Source organism: Salvelinus fontinalis, chromosome 21 (genome assembly GCF_029448725.1).
Source record: "Salvelinus fontinalis isolate EN_2023a chromosome 21, ASM2944872v1, whole genome shotgun sequence".
In the NCBI taxonomy this organism is placed as follows: domain Eukaryota; kingdom Metazoa; phylum Chordata; class Actinopteri; order Salmoniformes; family Salmonidae; genus Salvelinus; species Salvelinus fontinalis.
Window position 1 is genome coordinate 32,231,849 of NC_074685.1, and position 22,162 is coordinate 32,254,010.

Sequence of the window (22,162 nt, forward strand, 5' to 3'; positions counted from 1 at the left end):
CTGAGCAGTATGACTGCTGCGTGGTGTTTGGTGGTGTGCCATGGTGTTTATACTTGCGTACTACAGTTTGTACAAATGAACGTGGTACCTTCAGGTGTTTGGAAATTGCTTCCAAGGATGAACCAGACTTGTGGAGGTCTACAATTTTTTTTCTGAGGTCTTGGCTGATTTTTCTTTTGATTTTCCCATGATGTCAAGCAAACCGGCACTGAATTTGAAGGTAGGCTTTGAAATGCATCCACAGGTACACCTACAATTGATTCAAATGATGTCAATTAGCCTAACAGAAGCTTCTAAAGTCATGACGGAATTTTCCAAGCTGTTTAAAGGCACAGTATGTCCTAACCGACTTAACAAAACTATAGTTTGTTAATAAGAAATTTGTGGAGTGGTTGAAAATTACGTTTTAATGACTCCAACCTAAGTGTATGTAAACTTCTGACCTCAACTGTATGTGTATATATAGTTGAACTGTAGGACAGAGGACACTCCAGCTGAATAAGTAAAAGGAAATCTTCTGAAGTAATCCGAGGTTGTTGAGATACAGGCAAGTCTACTGTCATGATAAATCACCCTGAAAATGCCACAATTATTTAGGCCTGGTGCTGTTTGCCTCAGAAAATATGTCTCTCTTCATGATCAGTGTTGGCTAACTGTGAGCTGAATTTAGACAGAAAATTGTTTGAGCAACTGTATTCCAGTCATACATACGGTACAGCTGTTTGTTGTGTCCCTTGAACACTCAAGGTACCCTCTGTAGTACCTTGCGGTCGGAGGCCGAGCAGTTGCCTACCAGGCAGTGATGCAACCTGTCAGGGTGCTCTCGATGGTGCAGCTGTAGAACTTTTTGAGGATCTGAGGACCAGTCTCCCGAGGGGGAAGAGGCGTTGTCGTGCCCTCTTCACGACTGTGTTGATGTGCTTGGACCATGATAATTTGTTAGTTATGTGAACACCAAGGAACGTGAAGCTGTCAACCTGCTCCACTACAACCCCGTCAATGTGAATGGGGTTGTGCTCGGTCCTCCTTTTCCTGTAGTCCACAATCATCTCCCTTGTGTTGATCACGTTGAGGGAGAGGTTGTCCTGGCACCATACAGCCATGTCTCTGACCTCCACCCTATAGGCTGTCTCATCGTTGTCGGTGATCAGGCCTAACACTTGTGTCATCTGCAAACTTAATGATGGTGTTGGAGTCGTGCCTGGCCATGAAGTCATGAGTGAACAGGGAGTACAGGAGGGGACTGAGCACACACCCCTGAGGGGCCCCCGTGTTGAGGATCAGCGTGGCGGCTGTGTTACCTACCCTTACCAACTGGGGGAGGCCCGTCAGGAAGTCCAGGATCCAGTTGCAGAGGGAGGTGTTTAGTCCCAGGTAGAGGTCGACCGAATAGGATTTTAACGCTGATACCGATTATTGGAGGACCAAAAAAGCCGATGCCGATTAAAAAAAAAAAAATGTCTTTGTAATAATGTAAATTACAACAATACTGAATAAACACTTATTTTAACTTAATATAATACATCAATAAAATCAATTTAGCCTCAAATAAATAATGAAACATGTTCAATTTGGTTTAAATAATGCAAAAACAAAGTGTTGGAGAAGAAAGTAGAAGTGCAATATGTGCCATGTAAGAAAGCTCATGTTTAAGTTCCTTGCTCAGAACATGAGAACATATGAAAGCTGGTGGTTCCTTTTTAACAGGAGTCTTCAATATTCCCAGGTAATACGTTTTTGGTTGTAGTTATTATAGGAATTATAGGACTATTTCTCTCTCTACCATTTGTATTTCATATACCTTTGACTATTGGATGTTCTTATAGGCACTTTAGTATTGCCAGTGTAACAGTATAGCTTCCGTCCCTCTCCTCGCTCCTACCTGGGCTCGAACCAGGAACACATCGACAACAGCCACCCTCGAAGCAGCGTTACCCATGCAGAGCAAGGTGAACAACTACTCCAAGTCTCAGAGTGAGTGACGTTTGAAACGCTATTAGCGCGCACCCCACTAACTAGCTAGCCATTTCACATCGGCTACACCAGCCTAATCTCGGGAGTTGATAGGCTTGGAGTTGATAGGCTTGAATTCATAAACAGCAGAGCTGCTGGCAAAACGCAGGAAAGTGCTGTTTGAATGAATGCTTACGAGCCTGCTGGTGCCCACCATCGCTCAGTCAGACTGCTCTATCAAATCGTAGACTTAATTATAACTTAATAACACACAAATACGAGCCTTAGGTCTTTAATATGGTCGAATCCGGAAACTATCATCTCGAAAACAAAACATTTATTCGTTCAGTGAAATACGGAACCGTTCCGTATTTTATCTAACGGGTGGCATCCATCAGTCTAAATATTCCTGTTACATTGCACAACCTTCAATGTTATGTCATAATTACGTAAAATTCTGGCAAATTAGTTTGCAATGAGCCAGGCAGCCCAAACTGTTGCATATACCCTGACTCTGCGTGCAATGAACGCAAGAGAAGTGACACAATTTCACCTTGTTAATATTGCCTGCTAACCTGGATTTCTTTTAGCTAAATATGCAGGTTTAAAAATATATACTTCTGTGTATTGATTTTAAGAAGGGCATTGATGTTTATGGTTAGGTACACGTTGGAGCAACGACAGTGCTTTTTCGTGAATGCGCACTACATCGATTAAATGCAACGCAGGACACGCTAGATAAACTAGTAATATCATCAACCATGTGTAGTTATAACTAGTAATTATGATTGATTTGTTTTTTATAAGTTTAATGCTAGCTAGCAACTTACCTTGGCTTCTTACTGCATTTGCGTAACAGGCGGGCTCCTCGTGAGGCAGGTGGTTAGAGCGTTGGACTAGTTAACTGTAAGGTTGCAAGATTGAATCCCTGAGCTGACAAGGTAAAAATGTCGTTCTGCCCCTGAACAAGTCAGTTAATCCACAGTGTGTAAAAAGAATAAATAAAAATCGGCTTCCAAAATTTCCCATTTGTTATGAAAACTTGAAATCGGCTTCCGATTAATCGGTCGACCTCTAGTCCCAGGGTCCTTAGCTTAGTGATGAGCTTTGAGGGCACTATGGTGTTGAACGCTGAGCAATGAATAGTATTCTCAGATAGGTGTTCCTTTTGTCCAGGTGTGAAAGGGCAGTGTGGAGTGCAATTGAGATTGCATCATCTGTTGGAGCGGTATGCAAATTGGAAGGGGTCTAGTTTTTCCAGGATGATGGTGTTGATATGAGCCATGACCAGCCTTTCAAAGCACTTCATGGCTACAGATGTGAGTGCTATGGGTCGGTAGTCATCTAGGCAGGTTACCTTAGTGTTCTTGGGCATAGGGACTATGGTGATCTGCTTGAAACATGTTGGTATTACAGTCTTGGGACAGGGAGAGGTTGAAAATGTCAGTGAAGATATTTGCCAGTAGGTGAGCGCATGCTCGGAGTACACGTCCTGGTAATCCATCTGGCCCTGCGGCCTTGTTTATGTTGACCTGTTTAAAGGTCTTACTCACATCGGCTACGGCGAGCGTGGCCACAGTCGTCTGGAACAGCTGATGCGAGCGTAGAAGTAATTTAGCTCGTCTGGTAGGTGCATGTCACTGGGCAGCTCGCAGCTGTGCTTCCCTTTTTGTAGTCTAATAGTTTGCAAGCCCTGCCACATCCGACGAGCGTTGGAGCCGTTGTAGTATAATTCAATCTTAGTCCTGTATTGATGCTTTGCCTGTTAGATGGTTCTTCGGAGGGCATAGCGGGATTTATTATACATTTCCGGGTTAGAGTCCCGCTCCTTGAAAGCGGCAGCTCTACCTTTTAGCTCAGTGTGGATGTTGCCTGTAATCTGTGGCTTCTGATTGAGGTATGTATGTACAGTCACTGTGGGAAAGACGTCATCGACGCTCTTATTGATGAAGCCAATGACTGATATAGTGTACTCAATGCCATCGGGAGAATCCCGGAACATATCAAATAAATAAAAATATTTGTCACATACACATGGTTAGCAGATGTTAATGCGAGTGTAGTGAAATGCTTGTGCTTCTAGTTCCGACAATGCAGTAATAACCAACAAGTTATCTAACCTAACAATTTCACAACAACTACCTTATACACACAAGTGTAAAGGGATGAAGAATATGTACATACAAATATGTGAATGATTGATGGTACAGAACGGCATAGGCAAGATGCAGTAGATGGCATAGAGTACATTATATACTTATGAGATGAGTAATGTAGGGTATGTAAACATATAAAAGTGGCATTGTTTAAAGTGGCTAGTGATACATTTATTACATAAAGATGGCAAGATGCAGTAGATGGTATAGAGTACAGTATATACATATGAGATGAGTAATGTAGGGTATGTAAACATTATCCTGTTTGGGCTGCAAGCCCGAAATCGGACGAAAATGACAACAGCTGCAGGGCGCGAAATTCAAAATCTATTTTTTAAAAATATTTAACTTTTACACATTAACAAGTCCAATACAGCATTTGAAAGATAAACATCTTGTCAATCCAGCCAACATGTCCGATTTTTTAAATGTTTTACAGAGAAAACACCACATATATTTATGTTAGCTCACCACCAAATACAAAAGTGGACAGACACGTATGGATATGATTATGAAGTATGAATTATGATTGAAGTAGCATGCACAAGCCAACCGAAATAAACTAAAACCAACCTAAAGAGCCCAGAAAAAACTACCTCAGATGACAGTCATATAACATGTTACACAATAAATCTATGTTTTGTTCATAAAAAGTGCATATTTTAGCTATAAATCAGTTTTACATTGATGCTACCCAAAAATGCTAACACATAGCTAGAGTCTGAATCCAGACGGGAGTAGCCAGAGAAAATACATACACCAACGTCGGCTACTAATTACACCTCATAAAACATTTCAGAAAAACATATGGTGGATAACTAATGAAAGACAGATATCGTGTGAATAAAGCCAACATTTCCGATTTTTGAAGTGTTTTACAGCGAAAACACAATATATCGTTATATTAGCTAACAACATAAGCTAGCATAAGTCAGCAATAGCATTGGTCAAGCGCTAGCCTAGCACAGTTAGCCCACTTAGCACAGCACAGCTCAACAGATATATGAAAAAGCATCCCAAATTGGGTCTTATCTTTCTTGATATTCCATCAGAATGTTGTAACGGGGTCCAATGTCCAGTAGAGTCTTTAGTTGGGTTCCAGAACGAATTATTTCCCTCTTTGGTTAGCTAGCACAATAGCATTGCGGCGCTACACAGCGTTTCTTCAAAAAACTCTTCCGTCGTATCACATCTAAAGTCCAGAATAAATCGCAATAATATAATTAAAGTATATTGAAAAAACATACTTTAGGATGATTTTGTGACATGTATCAAATAATATCGTAGTCAGACATCCTATTCACCGTTATCTAACTTGTTCCAGAAGCCGAGACCAAATTATACTTCGTGCCCGGAATTTTTTTTTAACTGCGCAGGTCTCACAAGAAGGTGTGTTATTCAGTCCATGGACGAGATATTCGACTCCTTTCAATTCTCACTTCCGCATTACAGCCTGAGGAAGGCGTGTGAAGTGTCCCTATGGTCCTAAGTCAAAGGGCCTTTTATAGAGAAGGTCTTAAAGAGACACATCGCATTTTGAAAATCTCAATTCGGCTGGGAAAATGGCTGTAAAAATATTTCTGTTCGACTTAGAGAAACAATTCAAACCTTTTTAGAAACTATAGACTGTTATCTATCCAACAGTAGTAAATATATGCATATTGGAAAATAAAAAGTTTCTTAGGAGGCCGTTTGAAAATGTGCACACATTTTCCAGTTTTTTCAATATTCAGCTTGCAGCCCAAACAGGTTATATTAACTTCTCTGGGATACTGTAAAAAGTTTGACGCTAACGTCCCACTTGGCCAAAAGCCAGAAAAAATGCAGCGCGCCAAATTCAAATATATTACTATAAAAATCAATCTTTCATGAAATCATACATGAAAGACACCAAATTAAAGCTACACATGTTGTGAATCCAGCCAACATGTCTGATTTCAAAAAGAATTTACGGCGAAAGCACACCAAACGATTGTTAGCTCAGTACATAGCCACAGAAAAACACAGCCATTTTCCCAGCCAAAGATAGGAGTCACAAAAAGCAGAAATAGAGATAAAATGAATCACTAACCTTTGATGATCTTCATCAGATGACACTCATAGGACATCATGTTACACAATACATGTATGTTTTGTTCGATAATGTGCATATTTATATACAAAAATCTTAGTTTACATTGGTGCCATGTTCAGAAATGCCTCAAATATCTGGAGAAATTGCAGAGAGCCACATCTAATAACAGGAATACTCATCATACACTTTGATGAAAGATACATGTTTTACAGAGAATTAAAGATACACTTGTTCTTAATGCAACCGCTGTGTCAGATTTCAAAAAGACTTTACGGAAAAAGCACACCATGCAATAATCTGAGACGGCGCTCAGATAGTGGGGCAAAAAAGTATTTAGTCAGACACCAATTGTGCAAGTTCTCCCACTTAAAAAAATGAGAGAGGCCTGTAATTCATCATAGGTACACTTCAACTATGACAGACAAAATTAGAAGAAAAAAAATCCAGAATATCACATTGTAGGATTTTTAATGAATTTATTTGCAAATTATGGTGGAAAATAAGTATTTGGTCACCTACAAACAAGCAAGATTTCTGGCTCTCACAGACCTGTAACTTCTACTTTAAGAGGCTCCTCTGTCCTCCACTCGTTACCTGTATTAATGGCACCTGTTTGAACTTATTATCAGTATAAAAGACACCTGTCCACAACCTCAAACAGTCACACTCCAAACTCCACTATGGCCAAGACCAAAGAGCTGTCAAAGGACACCAGAAACAAAATTGTAGACCTGCACCAGGCTGGGAAGACTGAATCTGCAATAGGTAAGCAGCTTGGTTTGAAGAAATCAACTGTGGGAGCAATTATTAGGAAATGGAAGACATACAAGACCACTGATAATCTCCCTCGATCTGGGGCTCCACGCAAGATCTCACCCCGTGGGGTCAAAATGATCACAAGAATGGTGAGCAAAAATCCCAGAACCACACAGGGGGACCTAGTGAATGACATGCAGAGAGCTGGGACCAAAGTAACAAAGCCTACCATCAGCAAGGGCATTGAAGATGAAACGTGGCTGGGTCTTTCAGCATGACAATGATCCCAAACACACCGCCCGGGCAACGAAGGAGTGGCTTCGTAAGAAGCATTTCAAGGTCCTGGAGTGGCCTAGCCAGTCTCCAGATCTCAACCCCATAGAAAATCTTTGGAGGGAGTTGAAAGTCCGTGTTGCCCAGCAAGAGCCCCAAAACATCACTACTCTAGAGGAGATCTGCATGGAGGAATGGGCCAAAATACCAGCAACAATGTGTGAAAACCTTGTGAAGACTTACAGAAAACGTTTGACCTCTGTCATTTTTTTAAATTTATTTTACCGTTATTTTACCAGGTAAGTTGACTGAACACGTTCTCATTTGCAGCAACGACCTGGGGAATAGTTACAGGGGAGAGGAGGGGGATGAATGAGCCAATTGTAAACTGGGGATTATTAGGTGACCATGATGGTTTGAGGGCCAGATTGGGAATTTGCCAACAAAGGGTATATAACAAAGTATTGAGGAACTTTTGTTATTGACCAAATACTTATTTTCCACCATAATTTGCAAATAAATAAATTAAAATCCTACAATGTGATTTTCTGGATTTTATTTTTATTTTTTTTGTCTGTCATAGTTGAAGTGTACCTATGATGAAAATTACAGGCCTCATCTTTTTAAGTGGGAGAACTTGCACAATTGGTGGCTGACTAAATACTTTTTTGCCCCACTGTATAACAACATTTCTCCGCCATGTTGGAGTCAACAGAAATACGAAATTACATCATAAATATTCCCTTTGATCTTCATCAGAATGCACTCCCGGGAATTCTAGTTCCACAATAAATTGTTGTTTTGTTCGATAATGTCCATAACTTATGTCTAAGTAGCTACTTTTGCTAGCACGTTTAGTGCACATGTCCAAACGCTCGCGCAGATGCAGGCGAACTCGGACGAAAACTTCAAAAAGTTATATTACAGGTCGAATAAACTGGTCAAACTAAGTAGCGAATCAATCTTCAGGATGTTACCATAACTATCCAATAACGTTCCAACCGGAAAATTCCTTTGTGTCTCTAGAAGTAATGGAAAGCAAGACAATATCGTTTGGCATGCACATAGCCAGGAACTGGCATTCTGCCAGACCAATGACTGAAACACCTCCAATCCGGCGTAGGAAGTGCAAACAGATCCATATCTTACAGGGAATTGAATAGGCGATGAGTTGAACATCGACCAGCCTCAGAATTGTCACTTGTTGTTTGGATTTTTTCTCAGTTTTTTGCCCGCCATATGAGTTCTGTTATACTCAGACATCATTCAAACAGTTTCAGAAACTTCAGTGTTTTATATCCAATAGTAATAATAATATGCATATATTAGCATCTGGGACAGAGTAGAAGGCAGTTCACATTTCCCAAAGTGAAAATGCTGCCCCCTATCACAAGTTCAGTGGCATTGTTTAAAGTGGCTAGTGATACATTTTTTACATACATTTTTCCATTATTAAAGTGGCTGGAGTTGAGTCAGTATGTTGGCAGCAGCCACTCAATGTTAGTGGTGGCTGTTTAACAGTCTGTTGGCCTTGAGATAGAAGCTGTTTTTCAGTCTCTCGGTCCCTGCTTTGATGCACCTGTACTGACCTCGCCTTCTGGATGATAGCGGGGTGAACAGGCAATGGCTCGGGTGGTTGTTGTCCTTGATGATCTTTATGGCCTTCCTGTGACATCGGGTGGTGTAGGTGTTCTGGAGGGCAGGTAGTTTGCCCCCGGTGATGCGTTGTGCAGACCTCACTACCCTCTGGAGAGCCTTACGGTTGTGGGCGGAGCAGTTGCCGTACCAGGCGGTGATACAGCCCGACAGGATGCTCTCAATTGTGCATCTGTTAAAGTTTGAGTGCTTTTGGTGACAAGCTGAATTTCTTCAGCCTCCTGAGGTTGAAGAGGCGCTACTGAGTGGTACCTTCTTCACCGCGCTGTCTGTGTGGGTGGACCAATTCAGTTTGTCCGTGATGTGTACGCAGAGGAACTTAACTTACTACCCTCTCCACTACTGTCCCGTCGATGTGGATAGGGGGTTGCTCCCTCTGCTGTTTCCTGAAGTCCACGATCATCTCCTTTTGTTTTGTTTTGTGTGAGGTTATTTTCCTGACACCACACTCCGAGGGCCCTCACCTCCTCCTTGTAGGCCGTCTCGTCGTTGTTGGTAATCAAGCCTACCACTGTAGTGTCGTCTGTAAACTTGATGATTGAGTTGGAGGCGTGTATGGCCACGCAGTCGTGGGTGAACAGGGAGTACAGGAGAGGGCTCAGAACGCACCCTTGTGGAGCCCCAGTGTTGAGGATCAGTGGGGTGGAGATGTTGTTACCTACCCTCACCACCTGGGGGCAGCCTGTCAGGAAGTCCAGTACACAGTTGCACAGGGTGGGGTCGAGACCCAGGGTCTCGAGCTTGATGATGAGTTTGGAGGGTACTATGGTGTTAAATGCTGAACTGTAGTCGATGAACAGCATTCTCACATAGGTATTCCTCTTGTCCAGATGGGTTAGGGCAGTGTGGTTGCGATTGCGTTGTCTGTGGACCTATTGTGGCGGTAAGCAAATTGGAGTGGGTCTAGGGTGTCAGGTAGTGTGGGGGTGATATGGTCCTTGACTAGTCTCTCAAAGCACTTCATGATGACGGAAGTGAGTGCTACGGGGCGGTAGTCGTTTAGCTCAGTTACCTTAGCTTTCTTGGGAACAGGAACACTGGTGGCCCTCTTGAAGCATGTGGGAACAGCAGACTGGGATAAGGATTGATTGAATATGTCCGTAAACACACCAGCCAGCTGGTCTGCGCATGCTCTGAGGACGCGGCTGGGGATGCCGTCTGGGCCTGCAGCCTTGCGAGGGTTAACGCATTTAAATGTTTTACTCACGTCGGTTGCAGTGAAGGAGAGTCCACAGGTTTTGGTAGCGGGCTGTGTCAGTGGCACTGTATTGTCCTCAAAGCGAGCAAAGAAGTTGTTTAGTCTGTCTGGGAGCAAGACATCCTGGTCCGCGACGGGGCTGGTTTTCTTTTTGTAATCCGTGATTGACTGTAGACCCTGCCACATACCTCGTGTTTGAGCCGTTGAATTGCGACTCTACTTTGTGTCTATACTGACGCTTAGCTTGTTTGATTGCCTTGCGGAGGGAATAGCTACACTGTTTGTATTCGGTCATGTTTCCGGTCACCTTGCCCTGGTTAAAAGCAGTGGTTCGCGCTTTCAGTTTTGCCCGAATGCTGCCATCAGTCCACGGTTTCTGGTTTGGGAATGTTTTAATAGTTGCTGTGGGTAAGACATCGCCGATGCACTTGCTAATAAACTCTCTCACCGAATCAGCGTATTCGTCAATGTTGTTGTTTGACGCAGTGCGGAACATATCCCAATCCACGTGATCGAAGCAATCTTGAAGTGTGGAATCATATTGGTCGGACCAGCGTTAAACAGACCTGTGCGCGGGAGCTTCCTGTTTTAGTCTCTGTCTATAGGCTGGGAGCAACAAAATGGAGTTGTGGTCAGCTTTTCCAAAAGGAGGGCGGGGGAGGGCCTTATATGCATCGCGAAAGTTAGAATAACAATGATCTAGGGTTTTACCAGCCCTGGTAGCACAATCGATATGCTGATAGAATTTTGGGAGTCTTGTTTTCAGATTAGCCTTGTTAAAATCCCCAGCTACAATGAATGCAGCCTCAGGATATGTGGTTTACATAGAGTCAAATAAAGTTTGTTCAGGGCCATCTGTGTCTGCTTGGGGGTGAATATATGCGGCTGTGATTATAATCGAAGAGAATTCTCTTGGTAGATAATGCGGTCGACATTTGATTGTGAGGAATTCTAAGTCAGGTGAACAGAAGGACTTGAGTTCCTGTATGTTCACACCACGTCTCGTTAATCATAAGGCATACCCCCCCGCCCCTCTTCTTACCAGAAAGATGCTTGTTTCTGTCGGCGCGATGAGTGAAGAAACCAGTTGGCTGTACCGACTCCGATAGCGTGTCTCGAGTGAGCCATGTTTCCGTGAAGCAAAGAACGTTAGTCTCTTATGTCTCTCTGGAATGCTACCCTTGCTCGGATTTCATCAACCTTGTTGTCAAGAGACTGGACATTGGCGAGTAGTATGCTCCGGAGCGGTGCGCGATGTGTCCGTCTCCAGAGCCTGACCAGAAGACCGCTTCGTCTGCCCCTTTACGGTGACGTTGTTTTGGTTCGCTGGCTGGGATCCGATCCATTGTCCTGGGTGGTGGGCAAAACAGAGGATCCGCTTCGGGAAAGTCGTATTTCTGGTTGTAATGATGGTGAGTTGACGTTGCTCTTATATCCAGTAGTTCCTCCCAACTGTATGTAATAAAACCTAAGATTACCTGGGGTACCAATGTAAGAAATAACACGTAAAAAAACAAAATACTGCATAGTTTCCTAGGAACGCGAAGCGGCCATCTCTGTCGGCGCCGGAAGTACCGGAATATTCCAGTCCTGTAGCTTAGCATCTGCTTCATCTGACCACATTTTTATTGATCTAGTCACTGGTGCTTCCTGCTTTCGTTTTTGCTTTTAAGCAGGAATCGGGAGGATAGAATTATGGTCAGATTTGCCAAATGGAGGGCGAGGGAGAGCTTTGTACACCTCTCTGTGTGTAGAGTAAAGGTGTTTTTTCCCCCTCTGTTTGCACATGTAACATGCTGGTAGAAATGAGGTAAAACGGATTTAAGTTTCCCTGCATTAAAGTCCCCGGCCTCTAGGATCACCACCTCTGGATGAGCATTTTCTTGTTTGCTTATGGCTTTATAGAGTTCGTTGAGTGCGGTCTTAGTGCCAGCATCGGTTTGTGGTGGTAAATAGACAGCTACGAAGAATATAATGAAAACGTCTTCGTAAATAGTGTGGGGTCATCACAGTATCATGTGATACGCTACCTCAGGCGAGCAAAACCTTGAGACTTCCTTAAATTTCATGCACCACCTGTTGTTTACAACTATACATAGACCGCCACCCCTTGTCATACCAGAGGCTGCTGTTCTATCTTGCCGAAAAAGTGTAAAACCCGCCAGCTGTATGTTATTCATGTTGTCGTTCAGCCACGACTCGGTGAAACACAAGATTTTAATGTCCCGTTGGTAGAATATACTTGCTCGTTGTTTGTCTATTTTATTATCCAGTGATTGTACGTTGACTAATAGGATTGATGGTAAAGGCAGATTACCCTCTCGCCGTCAGATCCTTACATGGCACCCAGACCTACGTCCCCGATATCTCCGTCTCTTTCTCCTGCGGTAATGAGTAATGAGGGCCTTGTCGGGTGTCTGGAGTAAATCCTTAGCGTCAGACTCGTTGAAGGAAAAAAAAGATATATCTTCCAGTACAAGGTGAGTAATCGCTGTCTTGATATCTAGAAGCTCTTTTCAGTCATAAGAGACGGTGGCAGAAACATTATGTACAAAATAAGTTACAAATAACGTTTAAAAACATTCACAATTGGTTAGGGGACCGTAAAATGGCAGCCATCTCCTCCGGTGCCTTTCTCAGATTAACATAATGTGTTTAAGTTACACGTGACGTGGCGAATTCAGTGTTTTAGGTCGATTCCCTGTCCGAATATTCTGTTTGTTTCAACAGAAAACTGCAGTCAGTCCCGTGTGACTAATTAGAGCACGGGAGCTGGTGGAAATCCTCCTCTGGTGTGTGTGCATGCAAATGATGGTGAGTGTGGATACAGCGGCGGGGGTTCCAGGATCTCTCACACACAGCCCCACCCAGTTGTAGCTCCATTGTGTCCACTCAGCCACCCCCCCCCCCCCCCCCCCCCCCCCAACAGGACTGAGGCTGCAGGGGTGTAGCTTGAATACAGCCACTGTCCTCCTTTGTCCCCCTGCCTCAGAAAGGCTGGTGCTTCCTCCCTGTTTCAATCCACTTGAGTCCCAGCGGTATCTTTGTGTGCACAACACACACACACACACACTAGTTATACATCTAGAAGGCTAGACATGTGGGGCATGTTGTTTTGTGAAAGGGGCATGTTGTTTTGTGAAAGGGGCTGGCAGTGGCAGGCTGTAGGCTGATAGGAGGTTGGTAGTGTTGTTCTGTTACCCTTTGTATGGATATGCTCCAAGAGCATAATAATGTAATGCTGCAGTAGACGGGTGGGGCTGGGACATGTGCAGATGCTATCACGAGGACCATCATCCATGGGGTTGGGGATTAAACTGTGGAATTGGTTCCTAAAATCCCTTCGCTGTGACCTAAGCTGATTTTTAGTATTGAAACCAAATATGATCTTTTGTGCTTTGTCCAATCCCCCCTCTGCCCTGTTTAGCCTTAAAGGTGATTATGAATATGGCTATGACATGCTCACTGTGTTTGTCCTGTGTGTATTCTTCTGTTTAGTGTAGTGTATAGGAGTTCTCCTCTTTACCCTTCATTAATATGGAGTAACCTAATGTAGTAGGCGTAAAAGAAATGCCTGAGCGGGGTCGTCAGAACCCGTACACATCCGGTTTTCAGGCTTCACCTCTACTCTCATTTCCCCCTGAACTGGATGCTTCCGGCCTCAACCAACCCCCTGAGGGTGAGTGTGGATACTGGGCAGAAGGCAGCTAGCTGCCCACCCTTTTTGCTTTAGGCCAGACCTGGGCACATTGCCAGCTTTGTCACGGCATTGGCTGTTAGTCTGCGAGGGAAAGTCGCCTCTTCTCGGTGGCATTGCCTTTTCTTCACAGCTGTTCTAACAGAAACTCTCTGGCTTTTTATCGATCTTCTCAAACCCCAGTGTGAGTTCTCACCTTCCAGTGTGGAGCGTGGCAGATGTGGAAAGAGGGAGGGACCCCTCCTTTTTGTTGTATAATGAATGATGTAACCTGAGGAGGAGTAAGACGGAATTAGTGTGTAAGAAGACGATGATTAAAATTTTGGGAAATGTTGATGTTGTGACAGAATGGAAGAGGGACGAGGCCTGTAAAATCAGTCCTGATTGGATGCTGAGGGTCATTCCCTTTGCAGGGGATGGAGGCTGACTACAAGTGACCCATTTGATCTTCCTACAGAAACATTGTGTACAGAGAAAGATGTATGAACGAGAAAGTCATTGAGTCCGACACCCTCACCAGGCCCTTTCATGTGTTCACATGCCCCTCCTCCATCCCTCTGAGTGTGTGTTGTTATCGATCATTGTCAATAGCCTTCTTTGACATGAACCCCCTTCTACGACCCCCCCCCCCCCCCCCCCCCAACCCCTCTTCGCCCCTCTCCCTCTCTTTCCAATGATGCCCAAAGCCAGGGAAAAAGGGGAAGTAGAAGCGAAGGACTCAGTCTATTGTGAAAAGACCAGACGTGGACATTCTCAGCTAGACTCCTCCTGTGTTTTTCCAAACACATCCAACATCCTACTGGGACATTCTTGGAAACAGGGAAAAAATATATATATTTCTAGCAAGCCTGGAGAAATATCAGTTTTCCTTTTCTGGTGGCAGTGGTAGAGTTCAGTGGAGAGGAAAAAGAGCAGAAATGGACAACCTGGCAGAAAATCAAGCCTAGCAGAGCAGGGCAGCAGCACAGGAATGTACATGCTCATTATCCTACCTGCTTGCTGATGCTATTGTGAGGGGGGAGTGGAGGTGAATAGCACATTCCTAGTCCTTGATGTCAGGGCCAACAGAGTCCTCTGTCCATCTACATACTGTATGACTAGTCTACACGCAGTGAAGGAGGTGAGACTGGAGTGAGTGTTTTTACTGTCCTCTGTCTGACTCTCTGACCCAGATGAGGGGAGCGGCAGAGATAACTAACTGGCTGTGTGATTCGGCACGTATGCTTCCTGTAACAGACTCCCCACTGTTTCCACACAGAGCGATCTGGTGCCAGCAACATTCTCAGGAATGAACCACTAATACATCACGTCAGGACGTCGTGTATAGCAAAACTGTGATGTTATACATTCCGACTGTATTGCAGTGAACGGCAGCACTACAAGCACAATACTGTAAAAATCACATCTTTTTACCAGGACAAAAAACACCATGACTTTAACTTGTATTCCAGTCTGTCTGTTTCCGGTGCTAAACAACTCCAGCATGCTAGTTGGACCCCCTGCTTTGTCCTGGTGAGAAGAGAAAATCAATAGGTTAAGTGCTGCTTAGGACAGGCTATTAGATTGGGTGTGTAGAGCAGTAGCCTGAGGGAAGAACAGGCATTGGGATGAATCCTATACATTGTGTTGAGTGTAGGGAAGAAAATCTGTGTGAACTAAGTTTTCAGGACTAAAGACACACAGAGAAATGAACAGCGCTTGAAATGATTAGACATACCAAGACCAGAGCAAATATCACCCATGGTAACAAACTAGCCATATCCTTGGTAACTAAAAAATCCCCATTGCCTTTTGGATAGGGTTGCTAGGAGGGTTTTAGTTTTACAGCATGGTGACAGTCATGGTCACACAGCCTCGGAGACAGTACTGGAGCTGAACAGTATTGATCCAGCAGGTCATGACGATATGAGGTGCAGATAGTAAAACCAGGTCAATCTTTTACTGTAGCAGATAAGCCCAGATCAGACCCTGCCGGTGATGGGCCAGTACAATATTAGTCAGCTATCTAGGCAGACTAACAAAGACAAACAAGAGGGGTGCATCATTGGTTAACCAAGGAAAAGGATCATCGGGCCTAATTCATTCCTATAGCTAAACCATTCAAATCATGTGAGCTCTGAGCATGGTACAAGCCAGTGAGTATAGATGATTCTGTCAAAGTAGCATGCAACATCTGTCTCTCTCTCCACCCCCCAACAACATATTGATTTGGTTTGCCTTTAAATCACACAACAGAGATTTTATAATAAAACCATTAATGATAGAGAATGTAGTGACATAGTATTACTGATGGGATTTAACCACAGTTTGTCTCATGGACTTCCAAGCACTATGCGAGTACATTATCCAGTTGGCTATAGTAGCAGTGCGTGGTCAGACTGTCTGTGTACAGACAGAGCATGTACTAAACCCACTCGCTGTCTGATGGGTGTAGTCTCGTGCTGCACTGCATTACTGTCAGAGGCAGCCAGCCAGCCAGGCAGGATGACCGTAATCTTATTCAGTGACGGATGATGTAACAACATTGTTTCTGCCTGCCTCAATCGGACCGATACCCCGCCATCATCACAAACAGACCTACGCACAGCATCCCACCATGCCCTGTTAGTTGCGAACTGGCTGACAGCGTTTGGAGGAACCCTGGCTGTGCCACACAGGACTTCTCTTAGAACCACAGTCTCTTTCCATTAAGGATGCAGCAGAGAATGAAGGAGAATTGGGATGTTTGTTTTTACCTTTAGCTGGGTTTCTGATTCTGTTCGTGCTGCACCTGCTCCGTTTCCTGCTATTGTTCTGAAAACAGAAAGAAGTCTTTTGAAAATGTTCTGCATAGATCCCTCCATTCAAACAAACTAAGGCTTTAAGGGTAATATTTAAGGTTTAGTTTTCTAGAAGATGACGAGTAAATCTACCAACAACTGAAGTCTGTTTTACATGTTGCTCGTTCGATATGAAGTGGTCCTGGATAGAGAATGAAGTTCAGGCATGTTTTTCTGTACATTCACGATCACACAACACAGTGGTTAAAGGCCTGCAGATGGCCTGTTAGTGAGACAAATGGGGCGTTTTTGTTTTTCCTATAATTAGAAGGCCATAACATGTGACGTACAGCCTGTTCTGTGCCGATAGTCAGGAAACGGCCTTGGTTACAGAACATGTGGTGATAAACACCCATGCACGCGCATATTCAAACACACGCACAAGCTCTTTCTCTCACTAACATACATTCCCCAACAAACTGCCAGTACCTTGTGATTTTGCTGACGAAGACACACCCTTTGAATATGAGGGGATCTGCAGCTATTAAACAAAGCCTGTTGGAGCCCTCCACTCCAGAGGTCTCAAGGGAAATGAAGATGCAGTTATTTTTCTCTGTAGCAGCCTCTGGCAATCAGTGGTAATGCAGTGAAATTGCCATCTAGTGGACAAATAAAGAATTATTTTGTTACAGCTCAAATTTTGGATCTTGTACAAAATCCACTATATCCTGATATCATTGGATAAATCATCTCTGTTGGTTGGATAATTAGAGTATTATTTTTAAACTAACTCTAACCCCCCCCCCCCCCCCCCGTCTTGCTCTTTCTTAGGTGAGCTTCTAAGCCAGCCGCGCCCTGAGGGGCTGACTGAGATAATCTGCCCAAAGAATGGTTTGGAGCGGGTCGACGTGGCGCTGGTTTACCCACCTACGCCCACTGTGATCAGCCCCTGTCTCAAATGAGCCCTGCGGCCTGGCCTCTACTGTCCTGTCTGACTGTACCCTCACGCCCGACTCTCTAGCCAACACCTGCTGCACACCTGAGTCTGAACCCCACACCCCAGCTCTCCCTCTGAATCCCCTCAACCCACCCAGGCAGCAGCCAGACTGGACACATAGCCATGCAAGGTCACAGGGATATGCACCGTCAGCTGGATGGAGTAGAGCTGATAACTGTAAGTATCTTCCAGGAAGGGTCATAGGTTGGTAACTAGAGGGTTAGATGCTTAGAAGCTTCTATATACCGGTACTGTGTAAATGGATCGACATCTAACCTTTTATTTGAATATACCTGATAGCATTGATGATAGTGAAGCCGTACTACATATGACAAAGTATATAAGTAAGAGTATGTTATGTTCTTTGTATTTTATTTGCAGGTTATCCAACTGTTCGTACACTGCCTCACTATGATGACAAAGACCATATTACAGGACTTTGGCTGAAAGCAAACCTTCACCTTGGTCGTTTTTAAGACCCATCAACAAGCAGTCTTTTTTCCCAACTCTCTTACTCCACGCTGCCCTCCAGATCTATGACAAACCTCTGCCTACAACCTAACCAAGACGAAACACAGGAAATCCACCGTATCAACTATCTATCCATGCTATCAATTATACAATCGAGAGACGAGGGGGCAAAGACTTGGACGGATTTCTCTCTTTACTACTTGAAATGTTGGAGACCTCTTGGCTGGACTGCTACCCCATTCTAATTTCCTGTAATGCTCATTTTCCTGTCCACGTGTAAAGGCTGTGATTGGAAGAACATAGGAAAGAGAACTGACTGAACCTCCTACTATATCATGCTATGACTGACAGGTGTGGGGTTCTATCCGCCTGTCTGTTTCTATGTCTGTAAACCAAATATAGTCTTGTATAGCCAAACACATGAATACCACCTACTCTTAAAGAACACAACACACGTTACCCCTGTATGGACCTTAACCTTTGCTTTAACTTGCGAAGGGGCAGATCTATCATATGAAGGAAATGCTGGGATTACATATTATGTGAAGTCAGTGGACTGTGTTTATGCCAAGGAAATTCCACTTCAGCTGGACTTGTTTCATTGTAGCATATCCTGACTATGGTGTGACGTATTTTGTGATTTGCCATTTCAGCTTCAGTAAGAAAAGTACTCAGTTTCACTTTAGACTCGTTCAAAAATGATCATTGTGTGTAAATAAAAGATGATCATGTTCTCTAAAGGAAACAGAAAAAAGATGTCTGTAGGTATTGAGTTTGAAGTCTTCATAATCTTTGGTCATGTTGGAATAGAGGAATTTATTTCAAGATGGTTTTCACTGGTATGGGGGAGATACTGCAATATGTTTAAAACATGCAAGAAAAAAGTTTAACTTTTGTATATATCTTTATTTTTGTATATTGACACAAGTTGTCACCACCCTCTTTCAACATTATTTGCAGTGCAACGTTGTGCATGGCTCACTTAGCCATTGTGAGAGTAAGGCTACATACAATTTTATAAGTAGCAGGTCCAACTGTCTCACAGCACAACATAAAAAGCACCAAATACAAAATAAACCAACTACTGGTTTAAATATGACCACGTTGTGTCTTTTTCATTTGTCTTTCTCTACACACTAATACTGATTATACATTTTATGGGAAAGATACTTTGATATTGGTCGCTGTGTTTAAATAACTTTACATAGAGGCCGATAAGTCATGACTGATGGCAGCACACTGTCTCCCAGCACTGTGTATATCACATGTTTGATTGATTAAAGTCAGGAATGTAGTCTCTGTATGCTCTCTCAGTAAAACTGCTCTAGCAGTAGAGCATGGGCGCTTAGTTGAAACGCCATGATAGTGGGTTTAGTTCCCAGGACCACCCAATATTTTCAAGTGTATGAGCACAACTACGTCACTTTGAATAAAAGCGTCTACTAAATGGCATATATTATATTGAATGACCACTCTCATCTCCGCCAACCACACACACCCAGTTTAATTAGCTGAGGTCACGTTCCTGACCTGGACTCCCAGTTCAGGCCAGAACGCAAGGATATTACACTGATTAGATTGACGAGAGTTTAAAAAAAGATGACCTGCCATTTTTGAAACTCCTAATCTATAATCTACATTAGATCTACTTAGAGGGGGCACCTCCACTGCAAACTGATCAGGTCAGAGATCAATAATGTTCTAGCTAGGGCAACAAGAGAAGAGGGGATGAGATACAGGATATTGTGCTGCTAAGGTGAGTTATTCCACAAAACAACATATGCGCTGAACTCATATAGGTGATCGAGACAGTCTAGAATCAAGGGAAAAAATACAACATGCTGCATAGACCATCTATTTTACAACCTGGATTTCACAGACTAGTTCACAGCACTTTCTGATAAAAAGGAGCTCTCGTATATCAGTTACTTACGTCACAGCTGGTCCAATGTTGACTATTTGCCAAGGTGGCAGCATCACAAAATCAGAGACTCCTACAAGCATTTGAATGGTTAGCCCCTCTAGTGATAAAACAGACCTCAGCTGCACACCTAATCATTTGAGGTGGAGATGAGTGGTCCCAAAAACTCAGCGGTGGAAAAGGTACCCAATTGTCATACTTGAGTAAAAGTAAAGATTCCTTAATAGAAAATGACTTGAGTAGAAGTCACCCAGTAAAATACTACTAGCAAAAGTCTAAATAATTTCAAATTCCTTAAATTAAGCAAACCAGACAGCACAATGTTCTAGTTTTTAAAATGTATTTACAGATATCCAGGGGCACACCAACATCATGAAGCATTTGTGTTTAGCAAGTCCACCAGATCAGAGGCATGTTCTCTTGATAAGTGCATGAATTGTACAATTTTTATTTGAACCTTTAATTAACTAGGCAAGTCAGTTAAGAACAAATTCTTATTTACAATGACGGCCTACCCAGGCCAAACCCGGACGATGCTGGGCCAATTGTACACCACCCTATGGGACTCCCAATCACAGCCAGATGTGATAAAGCTTGGATTTGAACCAGGAACTGTAGTGGCCTTAGACCACTGCACCACTCGGGAACCCCAGCATTCAAAATGTAACAAGTATTTTTGAGTGTCAGGGAAAATGTATGGAGTAAAAAGTACATTATTTTCTTAGAGGAATGTAGTGGATTAAAAGTAAAAGTTCTCAAAAATATAAATAGTAAAGTAAAGTACAGATACCCCCAAAAAACTACTAAAATAGTACTTTGAAGTATTTTTACTTAAGTACTTTACACCACTGCAAAAACTCCAGTAAAAGAACATGATCTTATATTAAATACATATAAAGGTAGTTAGAGAAATGTGTGGTTTATGAAAAACAAGGCAACAGGAAGCATGTTGTCCCCCACGAATGATGCAGCCTCTCATCTTGTAGCCCCCGCCTTGTACCAATCAGTGAAATTTAGTAAATGCCAGATCTCTATGGCAAGATGCATCATTCACCCAAGTTTCGTCAAAATCCAGCTAGTGCTGTCTGAGATATCACATGTGACTAACGTACAAACGTACTAAAGAACGGAGACAGATGCACAGTTACCTCCCCGATTTCATCGTGGGGGTTAATCATTGAATTACTTACAGTATATGATCCCATCAAAATACTAGACTATTGGTCCCATCAGGCCTTTATTCTTATATTGATTTAGACAGGGGTCCTGAACTGCTCTGACTGAAAAACAGAAACCAAAATATATATTTTTAAAGGCAACAGTAAATATGTCGTCCCCCCACAAATGATGCAGCACCCCCCTTGGGCCAATCAGTGTAATTGTCTAAGTGATGGATCCCCTTGGCAAGACGCATCATTCACCCAAGTGTCGTCAAAATCGGGCCAGTGGTGTTTGATATATCACATGGGATAGCTAGACTCGTATCCCTGAGAATGTGTGCCAAATTTCAACACTCTGAGTCAAACAGATCAAGCAATATAAACATGTGCCCATTATAGCGCCACTGTGTGGTTGATATTAATGTTCTTTCGTGTACTGAGTCTTCACAGTGTTTGCAAGATGTGTACCAATTTTTTTGACAATACGAATATCCTTGACTGATTTATATGCATTTATGTGCCAGACCACGCCAACTGGAATGTTTATTGGTCAATAGCGGCCATGTTGTTTTAGGTACTAGTCTGTAAAATATTGCGTTGAGAGACCTTTGTGCATAGATGACACAGAATCAAGTTTAGTGCAGATCGATTCTTTGGTGCCAGAAGATTAGTGTTTAAGTGTTTTTTACAAAATAAAAAATCCATCATGGCGGACCTGATGGCTCACTGAGGCAAATTTGTTCCTTGTGAGGGGAGGGGGCTATGTATTGAATTTCATGACTTTAGGTCAAACGGGGTGAGGGGCGTGACCTTTGAAATAATTTTAAATATCTTGTTATAGTACCACCATCTGGCCAATTAGTGTATTTTAGTAAATGCTGGATCTCTATGGCAAGACCCATCATTCTGTCACGTTCTGACCTTAGTTTCTTTGTTTTGTCTTTTGTTTTAGTATGGTCAGGGCGTGAGTTGGGTGGGTTGTCTATGTTAGTTTTTCTATGATTTTCTATTTCTGTGTTTGGCCTGATATGGTTCTCAATCAGAGGCAGCTGTCAATCGTTGTCCCTGATTGGGAACCATATTTAGGTAGC

General features: G+C 43.1%; 1 protein-coding gene across 1 annotated transcript in view; it reads left to right on the forward strand.

The window, feature by feature from the left end:
• The window catches only part of LOC129818672 (malignant fibrous histiocytoma-amplified sequence 1 homolog), a 39,234-nt gene extending 20,145 nt beyond the window's left edge, over positions 1–19,089 (forward strand). The window contains exons 2-3 of the mRNA XM_055874811.1: positions 17,354–17,696; positions 17,901–19,089. Of these exons, the coding sequence (XP_055730786.1) occupies positions 17,354–17,484 (131 nt within the window). The 3' untranslated portion in view covers positions 17,485–17,696; positions 17,901–19,089. The remainder of the gene's footprint in view (positions 1–17,353; positions 17,697–17,900) is intronic.
• Positions 19,090–22,162: the final 3,073 nt, after the last annotated feature.